General features: G+C 28.6%; 2 protein-coding genes across 3 annotated transcripts in view; one reads left to right on the plus strand and one right to left on the minus strand.

Annotated features, from left to right (window-relative positions):
• Positions 1-1207: 1207 nt before the first annotated feature.
• On the minus strand, positions 1208-2191 carry LOC122713164. The gene is made up of 4 exons (XM_043933366.1): positions 2106-2191; positions 1829-1919; positions 1580-1665; positions 1208-1403 (listed from the first exon to the last, which is right to left on the minus strand). Exons 1-4 carry the CDS (start codon positions 2189-2191, stop codon positions 1208-1210), a joined length of 459 nt encoding a protein of 152 aa, XP_043789301.1.
• Positions 2192-2866: 675 nt separating this feature from the next.
• LOC122713166 (autophagy-related protein 16-1) overlaps positions 2867-24990 on the plus strand; it is a 552150-nt gene continuing 530026 nt past the window's right edge. Inside the window, exons 1-8 of one of the 2 annotated variants that reach the window (XM_043933368.1) lie at positions 2867-3295; positions 3479-3737; positions 3820-3982; positions 4141-4229; positions 6243-6296; positions 6827-6965; positions 9163-9268; positions 10703-10845. In XM_043933368.1, coding sequence (XP_043789303.1) covers positions 3166-3295; positions 3479-3737; positions 3820-3982; positions 4141-4229; positions 6243-6296; positions 6827-6965; positions 9163-9268; positions 10703-10845 — 1083 coding nt within the window. In that variant the 5' untranslated portion in view covers positions 2867-3165. The remainder of the gene's footprint in view (positions 3296-3478; positions 3738-3819; positions 3983-4140; positions 4230-6242; positions 6297-6826; positions 6966-9162; positions 9269-10702; positions 10846-24990) is intronic. The other variant, XM_043933369.1, reaches the window with a different exon arrangement.

Below are 24990 nucleotides of genomic sequence, written 5' to 3' on the forward strand. Positions count from 1 at the left end.
GTTAGAATTGATCAACGTCGCCATCTCTGGAGAACTCGCTACATCTCTTTAATAACAGAATAACTTAGCAATTGATGATAACTGCCGCGTATAGAATAGTATCTAGATATTCATTTGGAATCATTCGATAGATGGCACTGCAGTGCGATTCTTACTCTACTTTATCTTTCTTTTGAAGAAGTGTTCTTGACATTCGAGAGATGGCGTTGCTGATCAATTTTGATTCTTTTATTTACTTCTTTGTACAATTTAATTTTTATTTTGCAAGTTCAGCGTAAATTTTTCTTAAAATTTCTTTTGTTACTTGGTTTGTAAAATCATTAATGATTGAATGTTTTGTAATCTTGATGTTAATTAGATATATTTATTTGATTTGATTTTATTTTATTTCTTAAATTGATATAGAATTAATGAAAAAAAAATAAAAGATATTTATATTTCTCTTTTTTTTTTTGTTGAAATTTTTCTGTAGATAGGTATAACAAATCGTTAAAAAGATTTTGAAATGAATTTTTGAAGGAAATTTTAAATTCAGTGTTATTTGTGGAGTATCGTAGTTTTAACTAATATCGGTAAAAAAACTAAATAATAGGAGAAAAAGGTAGCGTTGTAATTACTGTCGTTTCTGAAGGATCAACTACATTTCTTTAAGAGCATGATAATTTGTAAGTGATATTGAGAATTATCATCATTTGTTGAATATTAGGATTATTCTTTTAGTATTATTCAGCAGATGGCGTTAAACTCCAATTCTTACATTACATTATCGTGCTTGTAGAATGATGTGTAGAGTTTAAGAGATGGCGTTAGTGATTAATTCGAATTTGTATTTTTATTTTATTTGATTTTCTTGTCTATAAATGTTTGATCTCTTAAATTATTTATGTGGCGCTAATTTTCATGTATTTATTTTTTCTGTTTTGTTATTTTTTATTTTTTCATTTGTCTTTATTTATAGCATGTAATTAGAGATATCAAAATATTAAAATTAAAGAAAAAGAGTTATACTTTTCAATATTAATAGATTTTTTTAGATTAGAACTTCTTAATATTATATGATGATATATAATTTTATAGCTTATTAAATTTTTTATTTTTATTTAAGCTTTTTTTTTATTTTTATTTAAGCTTTTTTTTTATTGAGTTATAAATTTTTAATAAAATTATTTAATAAACTTATTAGTTTTAAAAGTGTTATATATTTTTATTATCGTAAGTATGACATTCCTTCAAAAATTTCTTCTATATCTTCTTTTAATCCAAAAACTGCTAACGCAATGATTGCTTGGTTGCGATTCCAGAAGTGACGGACCGCGTATGTTTGAATTGCTATAAATTTTAATTCATCTTCGAGGTATTTCAAATGTTTATGATCGTATCCTTTTAGGACTATTATTCTTTGTCTGTTTTCACATAATTGATTAAATGAATTATATTTAATTTATATTAATTTTTGTTTAATTTTTTAAATTTTTTATTTTCTAAATTTTTTATTTTCTAAATGTATACAGAATTAAACAAAAAGTGCTATAGTATAATTAAATTAAAAATTATTAAAATTAAGTAATATGTGCCATACCCAGTTTTCATCCAAGTATCAATATATTGGCTTTTCACTTGATCGGAGTCCAATATATTATGAAGAAACATCAAACATTTTGCGATCTAAAATTAAATAGTTAAGAATATAATGATATAGTAAATATAATTTAAATATGATTCATCAAATAATATTATAAAATTATTATAAGTATACTTCAGGAGAGTGTTTTATATATTTTTTAAAATACATAAAATATTGATTAAATAAAGAATATATATTACTTACATTTGCCGCTGCTACTCCTCGATTCATATGCAAGTCAGTATTAAGTATAGCATAAAATATATATTGCTTTAGGAACGGTTGACGTCGAATACTGACATGAGTGTTTTTATGTTTTTTGTTTATTTGATTATTTTTATTTATTTGATTTCTAAAATTGAGTAATATAAAATTCAATTATATATATATATTTTTGCTTTGTTTTTCAATTATTTTCTATGTTTAAAAATCAATCAATTTGTTTTTGTTATAAAAATGTAATTCAAGAAAAAATTTAAACCTATTAATTATTTTCAATGGATTAACTAAATTTTTATTCATTTTCTTTTTGTAACATCTTCGTTTCTTTTTCTTTTCGTATTTCATTATAAAAGAATTTCTTGAACGTGGAAAATATAAACGAAAAAATATTTACTTCTTTATTTCATCTTTAATTATTGTCATCACCTATTAAAATATATGCATTGTATATATGCAAATAAATAATCGTTAAAGTAAAAAATGCACGAAAATAGAAAGTTATTTAAAATTTAAAAGTGAATTTTATATCGTGTTTAAAGATAACATTATCTCAAATATATGTTATTTATAGCTAATGTGAAAAATATAATTTACATATGTAAGTGTAGTCTTATAATTTGTTTTAAAATAAATATTTATAATTTTAGTAAAATAATCGTTTTTTAGAAATTAAATTTCTTATATTTTTAATAAAAACGCGTAGAATACATACATATATCAAATTTGGATAAATATTTCGTACTTATCGGTTGATCAAAATAGTATAGAAAACTGTTTCATCATCTGCTGCATACTAATTTATTTTTTTCACATTTGAATACATTTCATTTTAATTTATGGGTAAAAAATTCAATTTTGTATTAATTTATCTATGATATTTATCTCTGATGTAATTAATCATCAAAGAGAGGTTATTTGAAAGAATTTTATCATCTGTTATCGACTTAATTGAATTTGTATTTATATATTGAACTCTCGCAAACAGAATAAATCGACATTTTGAATAACCGGCAATTTCAGGGTAGCAGTGTAGTGTTTGGTATACTTAGGTTAGAATAGCTATTTTCATAATTAAAAATATTCGTGGTAAATCTGAATGTCATGTGATTAGTACGACATTTTTCGATATTAATAGTGATTAATATTCGAATGAAAGTTTATTGATCTAAAATATATTTTTTGTGGTGATATAGTATATGTTGAAGGTTGTCAAAATATCTATCAACTGTTCTTCTGTCAAATGATTTTTATACGACTTTGATAAAAAAAGATAAATAATTTAAATTGCAACAATATTAACGATATTTCATGCATTGAAAATGGCCGCGAGTGAACCAGGTGTATCATTACTTTCTAGAGAAGATAATAAGTGGAGAAAAGATTTAATTTTTCAATTACAAGAAAGGAACAAGAGACAAACATATTGTTTTGCAGATCTTATTAGTTTACGTAAGATTTCATTTGTTATTGTTATCAATATAATTAGTTCTATTAATTTAAGTGATATAACAGTAAGTTATTGTTATTATTTATATTTTAACCTTATATCCTAATATGTTTATAATCTAAATTGAAGTATAAATAAGTTATTTTATGAAGAGGAATATATCTAACACTATTTTGTATTCATAGATAATAGATTGTTTGAAAGTGCAAATACATTACGTGGAGAAAATATTCAGCTAACTATAGCAAATGAAACTCTACGTCGTGAAGCAGCAAGTGGGACTCCTGGTTTAAGTGTAAATGCTGATCTTGAAGCTCGACTTCTAAAGCAAGCAGAAGAATTAGCAACATTACATAAAAGAAAAGGAGAACATACACAACAAATAGTAGATCTCAATAATAAATTACAAGAAATGATAAAAGAACTTCAAGTTAAGGAAACAAAGTATGTATTTATTACATTATTACTATAGAATTGAATATTTTTTTAATCTATTAGAAATAAATTATATTTAATAAATTTACAGTCTTGCAGAAAGTATAGAGCTTAATACAAATTTACGTTTAGAAATATCTAAATGCCTTAACAAAGAGAAGGAATTGGAAAGCATTAATCAAATGTTAAAAGATGAGCATCAAGCTTTGCAACTTGCTTTTGCATCTTTAGAAGAAAAGCTTAGAAAAACACAGGTATTTATTACAATATTATACAGTATTTATTATAATATATATATATATATATATATATAATATTATTATCTTTTAATAATGCAATAAATTATGCATTTTATATTTATTATAATATATATTTAAATTTATAAATATTAATATTTTCTAATATTTAATAGGAAGAAAATCGTCAATTAATAGAACGTTTGATTAAATACAAAACTCGAGATGCAGAAAAAGTGAATGAAGAAAATGACAACTTTTTGAAGTGAGTACAATAATTATTTTTATTTTATTAGCTTTTTGTTTATATTAATTATTTTTTTTCTATTTATTAATTTCTTATTAAGTTATTAAAAAAATATCTCATATAAAGATTTATATTTATTTTCTTATTTATTTTATAGTATTATTAAATAGAGAAAATGGCTTTTATTTAAATGTAATATAATTGTAACATATATTGCTGTAAATAGCTTCTCTCAGTTATGTTTTTTTTCTTAAAAAATGAATTTCTTTTCTTTGTGCTTTTATGCAAAAGTAGTATCTTACCAAATATATTTCAATCTTATTCTTTATCTTTTGTTACTATGTATTCTTTGTAAATTAGGTTTTTTTTTCTGTCTTAATGCTTTATTTTATTTTATGATTTTTGTTGATATTATAATTTATTTTCACATGCTTGATTAATTTTTTAAATTTTTATGCATTTAAATAATTTTCATTCCATTTGGATTTTAAATTTTTCATAATATGTTCTTTAATATTATATAATACAGATTATGTTATAAAAAAATTAAATTAATTGAAATATATTTGTTATGTTTGTTATGTTTGCTTTGTTTGTTATATTTTCATTTTTAAAAACAAAATTCTTGTCATATAGAGAGATATAAATTAATGAATTTGCATCAAGAATCATTTTTGTTACATTTATTTTGTCGTGTCTTAAGATTTATTCTCATATTTTTTAATAACAGTTGTAATATATATCTATGATAATATATATCTAGTGATCGGTCAGATCATTAGTTATGCTTCTATACCATCTGTCGGCAAAAACTTTCACAATTATAAATTATATAAAATAATAATTTCAAAGCTTTTGTAGCAATTAGTTTTAATTATTTGCAATTTAATATTAATTTTTGCATAATTTTTACATTTTTACAATTAATATATCGATAAAAATATGAAAATAATTCTTTTGTATTTTATTTTTATTTATGTGTATAAATAAATTTATTTTTATTATAGTTAATATAATTAACATAATAATAATAATAAATTTAAGATTTAGTTATAATATATGTTTATTAATTGATATTGATAACAAATTAATTATATTAAATTTACACATATAATACATTGTGATTTACTGAAAATAATAATAATAATAATAATAATAATAATAATAATTTAAATAGATATTAAATTTTTTTTTTTTTTTAATAATTATGCTTGATAGCTTATATTTTACAAATGCTACATGCACGAAATTTTAGATATTAATTTCGTTTCGCATGATGATATTGTATACTAATTTAAGAATATTTTGTTATTGAATAATATATAACAATTTGATAATTCATATTCCATTATCATGCACATATCTTTTTAATATATTATTATTTTTTATCACTTTTCAAGAGTGCATATACATTTACTTTTACTAAAAATTTTATTTTTTTACATCCTATAATGTTATTTATTAGATGTAAGAGAATTTTTTTTAATGAAATTAAAATTATACAAAATTATAAATACAAAATTCATATTATCGTGAAGGATTTAAAAAAAAGATTAAAAAAAAAACAAAATATATTATATATAATTTTTCTTAATATTTAAGATTTTATTTTTAAAATTTAATATGTCGCAATTTTTATAATTCGCGATTATTAAATTTCTTCATTTTAAAAACAAAAATCTTATCAAATTATATTTATGCAATTGAAAAAATTATTTATCATAAAATTAATCGTTTAATATTTAAAATATATATAATATGCCGAAATGTAAATTATTTTATATTTTATTGATATAATTCTTTCCAATATAGTGTTCTGTGTTTTTTCATTTATCATAATAAATGATAATTCAAGATTTTTTAAAATTACGGGAAGTTATTGAAAATAATATTTAAGTTAAGTATAAAGATTTACAAATCATTTTCATTTATTGAAATTATATGCAAAATATTGAGCTTTTCGCAGAACAAGATGTCATCATCGTAGCACTTTACATTAGCACTTCACAATGCTTGACATTTTATTTTCAGTGAGAGTTTTTCCAGTCCGACAGCCTTTTTGATGCATACCATATCAAAATTTGGGTAAGTTTGTGCAAGTGACGTGACAGAAATTATGCTTACTGCTCAACTACAGCTTTGGGTCATTTATTAAAGGAAGCTGATCGTACCATATGATCATATCCTTCATTTTGTTTGTGCTTTTGTGTCCATGAATATTAAAAATAATGTATTATCATATAACGAATTAATATAAGAAAGTAAAATAAATGAGTGAATTTAAAAATAATAAAAAAAAAAATTAAATAATAATTGCTTAAAAATGTTTACTTTACGGAACAAATAAGTAAACATAATGATTATAAATATAATTGAACTAATGTGAACAGATAAGATATAATAAATGTTTAGAATAATAACTAATACAAAAGAATAACATCATCGAAACACTGATATTACTAATTGTTTTGTTTTGTGCATGAAACATAACAATGTGATGATCAAAGAGAAAGGGCATTCCGATACTTTTGGGTATTTATATACAGCATATTGTTCTCTCTGATGATTATTTGATTTTTATCAAATTGTGGATATGTTTATGTGATATTTTTCAGAAAAAGGCAAGCAAAGGTTCAAAAAGAATTAGAAGATGCTGCACGTGACACACGACCAGTTAGTCCTGATAGATCGAGTTTAAAAGAAGGAATCGCTGGTCTTCCTACTGCGGTACCGACGAAAGTATCCGTCACGTTTGTACGTTGACAAAACTTTAATTTATAAAATAATTTATATTACGCTATATTACTGTGGAAATTTTAGTACAAAATGTTTATTAATTCGTTGTAACACGAAAATGCATGTTTTGTATGACGAAATAAGAAATTGTTGAATGCAATCTCGACGCTTGATATTTGGAAATTTGTATCACGAACAATTACACAAACATTTTATTTTTCACTTCAGCATTAATATTATTAATTTCATGCAATGATTAAAAATATCCGATTTTTAACGATCTTCAAATATCAAATAGAATTAGATCTATGTGATATGTCAAAAGTTATTTTAATATGTGCTAGTTATAAATTGAATATTTACAAAATTACTTTTAAAAGATATAACGAAATATATATATATTTTATTAAAAAAAAGTTATTTGTATTACAAATGTGTTAAATTTATTTTTTTGGAAGATTTAAAATTCATTTAAGAAGGTTATTTTTTTATTTTAACGATAGCTAAATTAATATTATAAATTTTATTAATGGAATATTGACATATGGATATGTCAATATGCATATACAACATTCGTTTTCGTTTAATGTAATATATTCACATATCTTATACAGTATCAATTTCTCCACATATTATGTATCTAGAGATTAACGAAGAATAAATATACTATTTTTAATACTTTTTATAAGTACAGACATTAATATTTTCAAGATGAAGTGTCAAATTAACTGTAAAAGAGTTTATTTTTCAAGTGTAGGAATGATATAGTATGTATTTATATAAATTTTTTACACAAATAAGTGTAAGTTTTCTCTATACATAGTGTAATTTTATAGAAAGAATATATTAATTCGTTAAACTAACTAGGTATCAGGTAACATCGTTTGGTTTAAGTTAGTTCGTTGTGTTTATAATAATAAATTGTTTAATGGGAATATATATACATAATATATATAATCGTTGAATACTATATTATTACTATTTATAGTTCTTGTATTTCTCACTTATGCATGTTATGTTACTAGAATATTAATGTTATTGTACTATTATTTACTATAGTAGCGATATTTACGATCACGTAAAGTCTATTCTTTATTATATTCTAATTGAGTATATACATATGTAAGAAAAACGTATTATTTATAGTATATCAAGTTAAATATAGTAATACAATATCACGTTATTTAAGTTAAGTATATTCTTCTGTGTTTACAAATATGTCAATAGATTAGATAATATATTAAATGGTGGAAAATATTATTTAAATATTATTATATTGTTTAAAACGGGATAATTATATGGATATTAAAAATATTTTGTATAGACATACCATGTACCTATATGCTCTAATTTAATACCATTTATATTACGATTTTAAATGAGGCCTTGTAGTGTATAACGCAAGTGATAGTATATTAATATAAATTTATTCTAATAAAAATCATATGAATTTTTAAACCATTTCGCATTTAGTTTTAGCTTAGTATAATTTATCTATTGCACATAGCATCGAAATTTAATGTCCTGTATTTAGCAATATATTTACAGCATTAAACCATTTTACATCGAATATATTATCATGATCATGCACAACATAGAATGCGCGTTTTATGCATGAAAATTGCAAAGTATATATAAATTCATTTCAATATTCAAAGTATTATATAATATCAGTATGATAATATCATTTTTCATATTACAACATCTTTTTATTCATTATTTATTACGATATTACGATTCTATTTATTTCATATATTTTATATTAATTTTTTATATAATTTTTATTAATTTTAATTTTTGAAGCTTTTAAAAAGAGTAGCATATAGTACAGATACTAATTTTTTTTTAATTAAAATCAACGTTATATCACAATATTATATCAGATTATTATATCACAATTCTTTTAATTTTGAAATATTTTTTTTAATTTTTCAGCATTTTCGAATTATATTTTATGTTTAGTAATCGATTATTTTCTTGTGTCTTCACAAAATTTAATATGTAAATTTAAAAAAATTTTTTTTTTATTTTAAAATTTTTAATATAAAAAAACTTCAAGAGATTTCCATCAAACTATTCTGTATTCGATCACTTCGTTATAATTCGAACGAACAATATAATTTTACTTCGATACTCTTGTTATATTAATTACTGCCTCATGCATGCCCATAAACTTTTCAAAATTTATACGTCAAGTGTTTAATAACCCTTGCAGACTGCACACGACGGAGAAGTTTATGCCGTAAAATGGTCTCCCGTCGAGAGGATGCTTGCCACCGGTGGTGCTGACAGGAAGGTGAAGCTTTGGAATATCTCAAAAGGTGATTAAACGAAACAAAATCGTATTATTATCGAAAACGTTTTCGCCTACGATTTAAATATTCGTCGCGAATCTCGTGTGATACATATACGAGTGATTAATCAAAATAAACGATTCCTCGAACGGTTTCTGGTACGGAAATATTACGCGCGAGCATCGAGGTCCCCATGTGTATAATCTATTTACCGATCTTGCCATTATTCAAATTTGTAACGAGCTCCAATAGATCGCGTAAATTATTACACCACTCTCGTTTCAGTTACACGAGTCTCACAGGAGTTTATACGTTCAATGTCATAAGGGTTCAAGGATTAAACGTATAATGTTAAATAGCAGAAATATTTTATCGCATTGAAGTGCTAATGTGAAATTTAAAATTTAAATAATTGATTGTATGACGCGTGACCTATTGTACAGTACTTAAAGTTAATCCAATATCAAATACAAAATTTTCTTAATTGAACGAGACTACGTAGGCCAATCAAGCGATACACAGTTACTTTAAAATTTCATTAAAACTTGCTATAATGGAGCAATTAAAACTTTGTTACCATCTTTTGTTCATGAATACGTGCTTCAAAGACTTCCTTTTCGTGAAGATCGTGAAAAGAGAATTGAAGGGATACATCGAATAGTCTGCTATGAGCTATTACGATAAGCAATTTCATTAAGGAATTGAAATTTATTTTATAGAGAATTTTATCAAATTTTATTACCAAGTTTATCGATACTTTATGCTTTTTTATCTTCTATGAAACAAGATATATTAAGATCATTCGATACCTAGAACGCCAGAAGAATAGGAAGATGAATAGGAATAGAAAAATGATGCGTCAGATAAAATATATCGCGATGTGCTCTTGAAGACCTCTTTTCTTTCTGGTGAATGAAGTATGTTAACGAATCAACAGGTTTCTTGCAATGTACAGCCGACTAACACCGAGAAGTTTATTAAAGTTCTGTCTGCTACGTTTTCCTTGCTATATTCGAATGACCCACACATGCTTTATGGTGCTTGAATGTAATCTCCGCGCTATGTTGCAAATTGGATGAAACATCTATCTTTATTATTCAGATTATATCCGCTTAACTCGTCTCATTCGTGGATTTTCTCTGGTATTCAATCTCTCTTGACATTTTTAAACGTCAATTCTTTTTATTTCATTTTTAATTGTTTTAATTTTAATTGTTTCGTGATCTTAACTATCTCTTTTTTAAACGATTGTCATATTTTTTATAATCTAAATTAATATAAACACGTAATTTAGTTGATTTTAAGATATAGTTTAAAGAAATTAATTGCAAAATGGAGATTATTTTAAGAATAATAGAGAAAGGAATATAAATGATATAGATAAAGATAAATTAATGTGAATAAGTAATAAGATAAATCGATTGTTTTTTTATTAACAAATTTAAATTTATTTTGTTTCAGGTGCTTCAGAGAGCAAAGGTATTCTCGTTGGTAGCAATGCTGGAGTGATGTGCGTCGATTTCGATTCTACAGGAACATTGATCCTTGGAGCATCGAATGACTACGCCAGCCGAGTATGGACTGTCAGTGACTTCCGATTAAAGGTAAGTGGAAAACTTATTTTGCGCGTAATTGATCTTGCAAGAAAGTAGATTACCGTATAAAACTAATGGAATATAAAACAGAGGGATTTCTTTATTCAAATATTTTTTTCATCTATCGAATTAGAATCATAAAATTTTATATACCATGTTGTGATTAAATTATTAAAAGAATACAAACAAAAGAAAAATATATATTTTATTTTTACTTTCATTAACTCATTAATTCTTATTTTGTTGGCTAATATTTTATTATATGTATTAAAAGTTTTTGATATTAAAAAATAATCAAAGTATAATATATTAATTAAAGAAATTTATTTAATTTATTCGATGTCCTATCAATTTCATTAAACAAATGGAAAAATATTGAGAATTTAATATGATTCTAATTCGATGGATGTATCATAAACCATTATTCGAATATACATTAATATCGAATATCGTTTCTTTGAAATTCAAATATTAATTAATTCTAGTAGCATATTCGTGTCCATGAATACAGGGAGTACGATGTTCCATTCGAAGAAACTTAAAATTCCATTACATTAACAATGATATCATTATCAGGTTATATCGTATCACATTAAAGTTTAGAATGAAACGACAGTATATCAATTATAAATATTTATCGTCGTATCATCATATCACGCTGAAAATCGAGAAAAGACAAAAAAAAAAGGAGATATTAGAAAGCAGCAAGAAAGCGTAATAATGAGAATCACTCTATGAAAATATGATTAGCTTCGTGTCCTAAAAAGTGCATAAAGAGACGTCTAGGAGATTGTCCATTAAATTACAGGGTTATTCGAAAATGAGACGGTCTGGCTAGTGAATCTGCAGAAATGAAGCACTAGAATATGAAATTTATCACTTTTCCCAAATGACCTATTACGCTATTTACGTCCGCGTAAATCTGTTGGCGGGGAATCATAAAGTTGATGACGATTCGCAAAAACCATTTCGACAAAATTGTTCCATGAAATCATTCGAGGACCTTCAATTGTCATTCTTGTCGCGTTGGAATACCTTCTTGGCGAATACCTTCCATAATCTTTCACGAGAGAATAATATTGTCCCCTCTCGTCCATGATGTCGATATTCCCCCTCATCTAAAGTTTGTCCTAGTTTTGTTCGACGTCAATTCTTTATATTGGGAAGGAACTGTAAGTTTCGCGGTTATCTTCTTCGTGATACTGTCTTCTTTTCTGCTCTTTGAGACCTCTCTCGTGAGATCTCGTTGAAAGGGGAAGAAAAGTCATCAGTAGAATGATCTTTTTTTCTCACACGTACGGAATACGTTTCTTCTATTCGGATGAAAGATTGCGTGGTATGTGGTTTTTATTTGAATATCAATTGCGTTCAATCTCGAGCACTGATTGTATTGTAGCAGTTATATTTTATTATTTTGGTCATATCGTCAATATTTATATCGATGATGTATTGTGGTATAGAATAGCTTCTGATAACTGTTTGAAGTTTATAAGGTGGTTTTAAGTGGGGGAAAAAAATTATTGTTACTATTGTCTTTTTTACATTCTTTCATTCCATGTATAAATATAATAATCTTGAATCTTTAAATCTCTTTTAATTTATTAGTTAGGATTTTCAATCAATTATTATTTATCTTAATATCCAATACAGTATCTGAAAAAGTAATATACGAAAATTCAAATCGACAACTATTATATTCTTCGAATTAAAATCCAATTAAATTTTGCTAAAATAATAAGAAAAAGTTAATCAAAATTGATAGGAATCGTTTAAATTAAACGGAAATTAGAACGAAATCAAACTAAATATTCCATAGAACGCATAGAATTTAGTTAACGATTTAATACAAAATTCGCAATCACACTAGTGTACTCATCACCAATATGTACGCGTGTAACAAACCACACGAGTGTATCCGAGCAAAGTTAGATTGGGCGATAACGTGACTTTACAATTCCATGACATACTTGATACCACGTTTCTAAGTTGCATTGTAAGGTTTCAGGTTGCTTGCTATGCGGTAATATCGCCGTTTATAGCATGGCCGTTGCCAATGGAATACAATGTGTAATATATCCGTATGAAGGACGGTCGGTGTATTGTTCGCGTATCGTTGGACATGTTAAATGTGATTATTCGTCGCCCTCGGATCGTGACTGTTATATACGGGTATTTCATCCTCTTGGAGGTCTTTCTCTCGTTCCTCTCCCCTTCGAGAAGCTTCTATTTTTTCCTCTTTCTTTCTTTCTTCTTCTTCTTCTTCTTCTTCTTCTTCTTCTTCTTCTTTTTTTTCACGAAACATTTTTTTCTTCCCGTCTTGTTCTCGAAACAAGTCGCGTTGAGAATCCACTCAGATGCGGCAGTTTCATTCTAAAGATTGGCGGCCAATGGTGCGTAAACTTACGAGAAAACACGCGAACTCTTGAAGGATTCGAGGCGTAGCCGGCCACTCTCGGTTATTCACGATGAAAGGTGCGAGAACTTGGCCGCACCCGATGTTTATTCGCCTTTGCTCCTCGTCTCGCCAATCTACAATGTTTCTCGCGCACAGTTATCCCCCCTGTACAGAAACTCTTGATTAATTTCTTTACGCGGCGAGCCAGTTTCTTGTCCCCCGTCCACTCCGAGAGGATGCTCCACTCGAGTCGAATATGTAACCGTCCCCTCGTTCGTAAATTATAGCTTCTTTTATTCGATACCTTCTTATTATGGTGACGACCGAGAAAATACGTAACATTTTCCTCCCTTCGATTATTCAAAGTCCGTCCGCTGGTGGAAAAGCTGGCGCAATTACTGGAATTTCAATATTTTCACTGGAAACGAATCGTTCGCCCCGTAGAACGCGGAATCGTTCGCGGATAGATTTTATTCGAGCGGGTATAATAGATGCGATGGAATTCATGAATAAAGTTTTTCCCTTAATCATAGAAGTACCTTTACTTCTCTGTTTTTTTTTTTTTTTTTTTTTTTTTTTTTTTTTAACAAAGGAGAGATGAAGGGAAAGAGAAAAAGAGAGAGAAAGGGAGAAAGAGAGAAAATAAAGGTGGAAAAAGAGTTTCTTACAGATGTGGTAGAATTGAAAGCCATGGGTTATCATCCATTTCCTTCTTCCCTCTCTCTATTCCACGATTCTTCATGGCGGTTTCGACGGGTCTCTTTCTCGTTTTTTCGCCTGGTGACCTCGCTTCTTAAATTTTATATTTCTCGGTAGGACCCTTGTTTGTCACCCTTCCTGGCAGGGAAACGATGCGTTAAACGAATATCGATGGTATTGGAGGGTACCTGGCCAGAGCGATAATGGACTCAATTTCGCGGCAGTAGGGCGCCAGTCGTTTGGATTTCTCACGTCCCGGCACAATATCGATTCCCTTGGTGAAGCCCTCAGTGATTTCCTCCTCGTTCACCATTGTGAAATTGCACGTACCTTTTTACATTCTTCTTCAATAGTTGGTGCAAGCTTTCACATTTTTTTCGTTCACGGTTATCTTCTTTGTTCTCGATTGTGTAAATAAGAATAACACGAATATTTTTTAATCGTGATTAATCGTGAAAGTAGATATTTGTATTTAAATCGTGCTTGAGCGATTAAAGGAAATGTGAATATTTTCTCGTGTATCTCTTTGAATATTATCTCTCTAAGAATCAAGCTTTCGAATGAACAAAAGTGTTAATCGTGTTTCTTTCGTAATTTTGGAAATAGCGACAAAAAATGTAAATATGAAAATTCTTTAGGTATCTAGAATGTTTCAGAAGTAGATAGTTATATTTTAATGTCGCATACTTTTCTACTTTTTCTAAAATTATAACTCCGTTTGAAAATAAAAAATTCGAGATTATTTTTCGCAAATAGAGACACACTGCGTTAAGAAAAATTATCCAAATGATTATGAGAAATAATTTTTGAAAGCAACTCGCACCTCTTTTATTTTCAAATGACTCGTAGATATAAGAATGGAGAAAAGCTCTTTTAGATTCGAAAGCTCTTCTTTCTTAAAATATAAATATTTTTTATTTGTGATAAAGTATCTTAAAAATATTTAAAATTTATTTAAAGGAATTGTTGGAAATTGTTTTTTTTTTTTTTTTAATCAAAAAAAGAAAGTATTTATATACGTTCGCTATTACATTTTTTTATCGACTTTTTTCCTGAAGACACATAAAATGCAATGATATAATTACAATTCACGTGATATTTCTTAACAATGAATCTGCTCTCTTAAATCACTCCTAATTGTCCAAGACGTATTATTATAGTAGGTTATATCCCGTTTTTGGTCTTATATTGGTATATAAAATACGTGTTTAACAAGAATCGAAAGAATTACTCGTCACTTCCGTGATTAGTTGATGATGAATCGTTGATTATACTACTTTTTATCTCGATATTCTTTTTGATTGGAATAATTGACTGTTCGATCGTTGAAAACCTCTGATTTTCGATATAAAATAATGTATTCTTATACAAGGTGAAGTCAGGGCGTTATTCACATAAAATATCATTGCTATTTTTAGATACACGAGAAAGAAGTATTCATTTTAGAGATTTTATAGCATCACGAGAATTACAATGTGCCATTAACGAATTTTTTTCGGCAAATTCAAAGACATTATCTGCATTTTCTTCTAAATAACATGTGCCATTATCTTTTTACTCTTCTGTCAATGTGAAGTGACTGGTATGTATTTAGAAAATTTCAGCAAATTATATAGGAGGAGGATCATTAGGTATCAAAAAAAAAAAAAGGGGTAATATACCGATCTTTATATTGGAAGACATGTTACAAGTAACGTTCATCTCCGCCAATGCTATGTTATATCGAGGAACATGATGGACTGATCATAGTATGCTCCAATGATTTGCTATTCGATATTTTTTGATGTGATGAGTTTATAATTACTTTGAATGTACGTAATGGTACAAAGGATTATTATCTCATCTCGTTTTTGAGGTTTAATGATCTGACATTGTATCTTTGAGTCTATCTAACTCTAGTTATTATAGAAGGAACAAGACAGGTATGATGTAATATCGAATATAAATGAAGATGATCTCGAAATGACTTTGATAAATATATATGATAAAATTTGACGAGATAGTGGGATATATATCATTATATAGGAAGTGATATAAAATTCATATTTATATAGAAAAAACTGATTCTCTTAACTTTATATCTATGTAGATTTATATTTTTATGTCGTGTATTGAGAACAAAAGCAGAAAAGTTTATAATTATTTGATTAATAAAACATGATTGGGTTAGTAATATTGAATAACATGTATCTTTAAATACTGTAAAGATTCCATTGCATTTTTACATTAAAAAAAAAAAATGATCATAAGTAATTTGAGGAGAAGAGATAAAAATTAGAAAAATATTCGTATCGTAGGAAAAAAAAATAATAGAAAAAGAGTAAAAAAAAAGAAAAAAAAAATAGATAAACCGGTTCGACTAAAGCTGAAACGTTAATTCAGGAAACAGAAACGAAGGTGCTCTCAGGCGTCATCCAGTAATTTCAGGGTAACACAGTGGGTAGTGGGTACCATAGTAGTCCCCTTCGTTCAAAGGCATTACTTTCAAGCCCTGCTCAGTAATTACCTCGCGAAATTACCGCATTTACATTTCTAATAGAAATAGGTGGATATAGATAGGAATGTCAGGTACGCTGCGGGAATATCACGAAGGAAAAAGGGAAAAAAAAAAAAATGAAAGAAACAGGGAATTAATCTAAATACAGAGTTTGCTTGTGTCCTTGCGTGGAGACAAAATCGTTCCTCATTGTTTCCTCCCTCGCATTTTTATTTCTCTTGCTCATCGATAGGGATGCAAGTGGGCTGACTATCAGTTTTATCGAATTAAGTCTGAATCGCATGTAATACCTATTAAATCCCAACGGTACACGCGGAGAATATGGCGAGACGCTATCCCCTTTTTATCGATTTATTTCTAATTCTCTATCGAGAATTTCTAACAGAATTATCGTTTGATTTCTATTCAGCAATTTCATTTATGAGAATCTAGTAAAATGTTCGATAGCATTTGCATATTTAAAACGATATATTATATCATTTTTTCCTTTGTAACTTTGTGTGCTATATTATTTTTCCTTTTCATTTTTTTCCTCTTTTTTTTTCATTCTTTTTTCTTTGTTTTTTATTTAGAGGATGACATCACATTTAGTTCACGCAAGACGAAACACGAGTATGTTTTGGATTATATTCAACACAGCTCGTAAAATTTTAGAACATCGTACGTGTTTTTAACGAGAAGAGATTTAAATTTTACATATTATATTTTTGTTCTAATTAACGTAAATTTTCGTCAAATTTTTTTAATATCTCGTTAAATATTTAGTTGTTTTTAATTTTCTTTCTTTTTTTTTTTGTTCCATTAATTAATATGTTTTAAGATTCTCCTCGATTTATGTCTTTTAAAAATTTTGATAATTCGATACGTAATTTTTAATGTTTCAAAATGTAATAAATATATTTGTTTTTTGTTGTATGTTTATTGTAAATATTTTCTTCTATTACTTCTCTTAGTTGCACTACTTTCGTTTGGTCGCGCAGGAATTTTTCTATTAGAATTATTTTTCTTATCAGATTTCTTTGTATACTAGATAATTTGTACGTAGCTGAATTTTTTAGTGACAATGAATCATAGTATATTTCCATATTATTATTGAAATAGTTTTATTTCTCGGATATTATACTATTGGAAAATTCACAATAAAAAGTACTTTTTTCGATTTTTATCTTTTTGCATAAGAAAAAAAGTATCCATACATAAATCTTTAATTATTCAAATATTCAAATTTCAAAAACGAATTTTTATTCAAAATTTATAATACACGTAACAGATATCTATAATTATTTCTTTAATTTTTAATTAATGAATTAAATTAACTGTGCACGCGATCATAAATTAATAAATTAAGGAGAAGTATTTAATAATTGTATTTAATGGTAAAGAAATTATAGGATATAACATTCAGTTGATAACATGAATTATAGGCATTAAATAAATTTCATATGATTCTTCCATAAATGTAAATTTCTACATAAATTTATCTTACGATTATATCATATATTTCACAAAATTATAAAGTTGTGCCAAATCTTTTCAATTGAAAGTAGACAAAAAATTCCACAATTTGCTTTTACTTATTAAAATGTATTTCATTTAAATTATCAGTCATAATTCAGTCATATACACTCCCCATCAAAGAATCATAAGAAATTTATCCATATTTGTTTCGTAAAATTTCAAAAATTAAACTACAATTAAACATCAATTTCATACTTTATAAAAAAAATTATAAAGTACCATCAATAATTTTGTTAAAAATTGTACTCAATTAAATTTGTATTTGTTAAAGTTTCAGAGAAATCCCAAGATTTCTTATCGAAAGTAAATATCCAATTCGAATTCAAGAATCTTTTTACGTTTCCGGGAGAATACTTGGAAGCGTCGGAATCGGAAACTTTTGCAGATTCCCTATCCGGGAACGGTGTAAATGTCCTGGCTTTTAGCCAGAGACACGCCTAACGAAATCACCACGTTTGTATCGGACAACACACGCGGGACAATGGACAACCTGTAGATATTTGGCTAGCTAACTACTATTTCTCTAGTGGGGGGAGTCAACCCCAGGATTTATGTGTCAGGGTGTTAAGTTTCTATAAGAATCATTAGGTGAGATATGTATCGTTTTAAGAGCTCTTTCACCTGAGAAAAAAAATAATATATATATATATATATATATACGATACATGCATCTTATCTGTGTACATCCATTCACAGGTGTGTTCACGTACATACATATATACATGAAAAGGTAGAAGCCCGCCAGTTCTTTTCACGTCCGTTTCGCCTTTTTTTCTTCGCCCTCTTCTCTCTGTCCTCGGCGCGAAAACGCTCGACGTATGTATAACCACGACTGCGAAAGTAATTAGTATTTACGCCACTTTGAAAAGCGGCACCAGTGTCTTCTTTTCTTTCATCATAGACCAGTACTGTGTTTTAACGCGGCGGGAAAGTATGTTTTAATGCAGAGAGGCATGAACTTGGTTGGAAGATTCAGAATAATTGCCGGTCAAATAATAACATTTGTGCGTGTCCGCTTCGAAAGGGGGAGGAAGAGGGATACGGTCCTCTCACGCGCACGAATGCGTGATACAAAGGAGGCCAGAGTATCCTGTATCAATTAGTCGTTAATTGGAAATTAATGCCCTTCTCCAGTCATGTCTTGAATAGCGTTAATGGAGAACTGTGAACGCTTGCAATTTGGTCTTCGTGATTACCACTTACGTGTTTTGCGAGGTATGCACGGTTAGAATTTCAAGTGTCACTGCGTATTAATCGTAACGAAGTTTAACTCTGTTTTCCTCTGTTTGAGATAATGAAATATTAAATGGATATATGGATGTGTTTCTTCAGAGTTACGTCGAGTCGAGTTAAGCTCAAAGTAGATTGATTCCAATTGAAAAGTTGAGTAGTGAAGTTTGACGTCGTTTGAAATCATTGCCTTAAAGTTATGATTCATTGCCTTAAAGTTATGATTATGATGGAATTTTTTCGTTATTTTTATTTAAATTGTAAGTAATAATTTTTAGTATATATTGATAGTTGATTAATTTCAGAAGTTCCTTTTCCTTCTTCTTCTTCTTCTTCCAGAAACAAATCGTTAAATAATTTAACATTATTCTATAGATCAACTTTAGGAACGTATAACAAATAAGCAGGGAGAATCAAGAGTAGAATATTCTCTTATTCTTAACCAGATAATGGAACGTTGGTAACGCTACTCCATAATTACCAATTACAAACCAAAATATAATTGAGACGCGCTGACAGAAGCTATCTTCTTTATCTTCTATCGAGATCGTTTAATAATTTAATTAGATTTGCCTTTGTTAAAGGATCGTTCAACGATCGAACCTTTCTCCTCATTTAATTCTATCCATTTCTGTCGAAGCGTGAGCATACAGAAAAGAATTGAGAGAACGGTTGACAGGATGGGGGAGATAGAAAGGAGGATAGAAAAGAAAAAAGGAGGAGAAGGAAGAAGAAAGGGGAGTTTCTTAGACACGCTCCAATTACGGTGTTCAGGGCTTTAGAAGAGATTATAGATATAGCACAATGACTACCTCTGATCTAAATCGGATTTAGCTTCAATTCAAGTCTCCATTCTTCGAACTTGGTACTCGTGTGCTCTGACCACGTACGCGGCGCTCGAGTTGCAAGTTAAAACGTCCCCTGAACCGTGTATGTAGGTCTTCGTTTCCAAGCTAAAAAGCGAAAGGGTGAAATCGGTTGGAAAGCGCACGCTTTTACACTTTTTGACTTTCAGCCACGTCGGCCTCGTCCCTCTTTTTAACTGCGCCACTATGTATTTATTGTATCTATTATTCTCGAACCGCGTGTGCGTGCTATTACGCATCGCGTGACAATGTTGGAAGTCCTCTTGCCTATTTTCTCGCGAAATTATCAGAAAGGAACGAGAAAGAGAGAGACAGAGAGAATAAGAGGTGAACGTTCTTTGACATTTCTCGTTACAACGCCATTGTTTCCCATGCAACGTGACCCTTTTGTTCCCTTCCTCGTGATTGCGGGCGTCTTCTTGATTGGCGTGAGATTAATCGTGAAATAATACACCGTGCGAACATTTTTTCGAAATAACGACATTACTTGAGATCCCTGAGGAATTGCTTTTTCGTCCAGAATGAAATTCGAAGAAGGAATGTATGAGCTTTTTCTTTCAAGGATATATGTTCTATAAAAATCTTGGGATATTTATTCATTGTTTGAATAATTAGTTATTAGGGAAAATGAATATTAACTTGTGGTCGTATATTATTAATTTGATTAAAAATGAAATTGCAAATTCAGTTGAATTTCGTGCTTTTTAAAAATATAAAGTGGTCAAAGATTTTTGAATGGAAATATATTCGTATACAAAATTTAATTTGTATTGTTTTAGTTTTCGTTTTTTTTACGTATATAATAATTGATGTTTAATAAGTAATATTTTTAAATATTAAAGTTATTTTTTTGAATTTTTCGAAACCGAATTGGAATGATATTTAAAATTTTTAAATCAATTTTAAAAAATTGGTTTTCGGTATCAATAACGATATTCAAGTTTTCAATTTTTGTTCGTTCGTCCAATGAAAAAAGAAATAGCAATTTTATAGAAACAAATAATTTAATTTATCTTTTTTCCAGAAATTCGATCTCTATATAAACTATTTTTTTTTATATATATATAAAATAAGATTTCGCGAAAACAAATTTTTCCCTAGAAATTTATTTGTTCGATCGCTATATATCGCATTTTCTTTCAACGTAAATTCTGTGCGTAATATTTCTATAGGAAATGATTCGTTTAATTTTTGAAAATCTCGGAAATATATCTATAAAAGTGGAAATATTCGTTCCGAACGAATTTTCATCGATCAGAATATTATCATGCGTTATTTGCCGCGAATCAAATGCGCCATAGCTCTCTGATTTTTTTCACATAGGGAAAATTATGCATACCATGCATACGAACAGGGTAATTTCGGTCCAGGGTCCTGTTCTCATCTCACGCTTCCACCCCTTCTCGCTCTTTCTATATCTTTCTTCAATTTCTATGGACGATGTTCCACGGATGACACAAAGCCAACGTTCCACGGCACGGTTTAAACGCAAATTGAGCACGAAACTATTTTCGATATCGCATCCTGCTTCGAATCTAATGAACCAACCACGCTCATTCGCGGTATCCATCCTGACAGGGTTGCAAAACTCCTTGGAAGGAATTTAATTAATGGGACACGGTTTGTATGATGTTATTCGCAGGCCCCTCCTTCCCCCCCATCCAAAGCTATTCTACTACCTTCCGCGGAATCTTTCTCTCAACCCTTGCTCCAAATATGAACCGGATTTAAATTAAAAGTGTCGAGAACTTTTAACCGAAGGGGTGGGAAAGATTCCAATCCGACCAACCTTCTGAATTCTGAGCTAATTAAATCTGGAGCCCGGCTTATTGCTCGTTTTGCTATTGTACTCCGAACAGTTTGATTGCCGTGCGATAATTATGGGAACGGCGATGATAATACCCGATAATTGTTGTTGGTGACTTTTCATTATTGTCGATTGGAATTTTAATTTCTACGAGATGCAAGATCGATATGTTATACGCGCGTTTGAACATTTCAAAAGTTTAATTAATATTTTGGGAGTTTGATGTATGAATTGGGATTGAGCGAATTGTTTTGGAAGATCAGATAAAAATAAATCTTTAAATGCGCGAACAAAACTTAATAAAAATCGTATAATTTATTTACGATTTTTAATTAATTTACGAGTAGTCTTCTGTATTTTTATATAATTATTTGTCATTTTGATATTTGTCTTGTACAGTTTTTTTGTACTTTATAAATAGATAATTTTATATTTAGAAAAGTCGTAGAGTTTTAGCGTTGAATTAAGAACAAATCTCTCTATCAAACATATCAATATTGCACATTTTCAAATACGTACAAGTTCAGCACTTTGAAATTAATTCACAATTACAAACGCGATTGAATATCTCACATCACATTTCATAAAGTTTCCAAAACTTTGGTCGAATCTATTCCACGCGACGAAATCTCTCTCTCTAGGAAGTAGGATATTTAATTACCGTTCTTACCAGACCCTCATCGTGCACATATCCGGCGTGTTATTCTCTTAATCCAAAGCCTTAAGTTAATGAAATTAGTTTATGGATATTTGCCAAAGATAAATGTAAAGTCTTCGTTTTCCCTTTCAAATCCTTGATTTCCTCTTTCTTTCGCACAGCTATCGCCCTTTCAACTTCGTGCGTCTCGCCCGTGCCTCTCCTATTCCACTGATTGTCCCCTCGCACCCCCACCCTTTATCCCAGACCCGTGATGTTCCCTTGTTGGGTCGTGAGATCGAGAGACGACTATAATGGCACAATGTCAGATAATTTCGCACGCAGTGTTCTAGTCCCATTGTATCCTCAAATAGAGTGTGCGGAAGTCTTATCTACGAACCACTGATGGTTCAATTAGACGAGATCTAGCTACCTTTATGTTGGTATAAATAAATAAATGTTGATATATTATCAATCGTGAGGTAACACGTTGTTTTGCGATTAAATGATGAATAAAAATGGTTTTCAGTGTTTAGATAGAAATTATTACACGTGTTTTTATATATTGAATATGTTTAGATGATTTTGTAGTATATTTTTTTTTGTTTTATATTATTTTGATATTATTTTAGTAAAATTGTTGTTAAGTTATAATATTATACGATTGTCTGAAACAATTGTAGCAAGTGTTAGTTGGAAAGTTTATTGAGAAAAAGTTATTTTATAAGAAATTGGAATAAGTAAAGAGATGGGTATAGGATTATCTTTATTTATAGAATTTTCAAGACAAAGATTTCAGAATTTATCTCGTGATACATTAAACTGACTAATTAATATTAAACCGTAGGAAAATTTAAATAAAAACTGATGCAATCTTTGATAAAATTATTTCGATTAATATCATAGTTCAGTGTTTCAATTAAAATGTTTATTTTAATATTTATTGTCACATTTAGCATATTTCTTTCTTCGTATATTCCTTTTGTTTCATATTTCTTCAGAGTCAATTACATCGAAGATGGTAATGACAGATTGAATAATGAATGCCTGTTATCAGAATAAATTTGTGCATAAAGAAATTACTAGTTGGTGCTGTATTTCATTGATATTTGCGTTCAAATGATTCTTTAGATTCGTTTAAATATATAGCATATTCTTATAGACCTTCCCTTCCTCTTCAAATTCCACGAAATTAGTTAGCAAATGATTTACATAACAGATGACGATTACAACACCTAGTGCACTCTAGTCATTCTCTCAGTTTACTAACAATTAAAAGACGACAAATGGAACTCTTTATGAAGAAGATTTATTAATTTTTAATTATTTATTAATTTTTCAACGAGGTGCAAACACTTTTATCTTATATGATTGTTTCTTCATAGTTAGAACTCCTCCGATGCTTTAGTTCCTTCATTCTTTCTTTTCTTGTTTAGTAGAATGATTTAAATAGTCATGTGCAATTCAAGACAAAAGCTTGACTCAAATATATCAATTTTAGACTAAATCTTATTGAGTGCAGTTTAAAAAAAATAGGAAAAATTGATTTCCAATTCATTTTCAATTATCATAAAATTCTTTTTCTAATTTTGTTAGATGATGAAATTTATTTCTATTCAATACTTTGATTGAATGAACATATGAACATTGAAAATTAAAAAAGAATTTCTATCATACATTCCTTTCTTCTTTAATAATTTTTCTTATCACCAATACATGATACAATACAAAATTCTTTCTTTCATCATTTAACAATAATGAAACTTAAAAAAAAAAAAAAAAAGAAGAAGAAAAAAAAAAGAAACAATTTACTTCTCGCATCATATTTACTCTTCCTTTCAAAATATCATCCAATTGCTCGTTCGCAATATGCACAAATCTTACACTGCGCAAGATGATTGTTCAACCTATTAACGAAGACCTCCCCGACTATAAAGATCTAACGAGTCGTTAAAAATTGACGTTTCAAATTAGGACTCCCTCTTACGAAAGAGCGAACATACTCGGCTATATAAAGGAGGACGTCTGATTACAAGACACAAAGGAATCATTACGGCTAGGAAAGTAGACGTGTCCGTGTCCCTCCGGTCGGTAACCGTTGACTGGCAAAGGGATTCCCTTCCCTCCGCCCTCCACGCTATGTCAAAGATTATAATTAAAGACGAATCTTTATTCGGGATAGAGCACAGTTCGGGAGGTCTTCTCGTGGATCGCCGTTGCTATAGTTACGATGAAAGCGGACAGGGAATATCGACCGAGAAACTGCACTAGACGGACGCACTCGATTCGCTCGGTTAAGTTGGAGCAAGTTAAGGAATAAAGAAAAGGGGGGAAGAGGGGTGGGAAGGGGGTTGCGATGTTGCGAGGGAATGGTCGGAAGGGAGAAAAAGATAATTAGTTGATTCGCTGAAGTATAATTAAGTGGAGATTCCGCGTTGATCTCCGCGGGAATAGCCGCGTTTTCATCCCTCCGCAATCCTCGAAATCAGCTGTAATACCTAGCCT

The sequence above is a fragment of the Apis laboriosa genome, unplaced genomic scaffold (assembly GCF_014066325.1).
Source record: "Apis laboriosa isolate Shangri-la unplaced genomic scaffold, ASM1406632v1 scaffold231_cov149, whole genome shotgun sequence".
In the NCBI taxonomy this organism is placed as follows: domain Eukaryota; kingdom Metazoa; phylum Arthropoda; class Insecta; order Hymenoptera; family Apidae; genus Apis; species Apis laboriosa.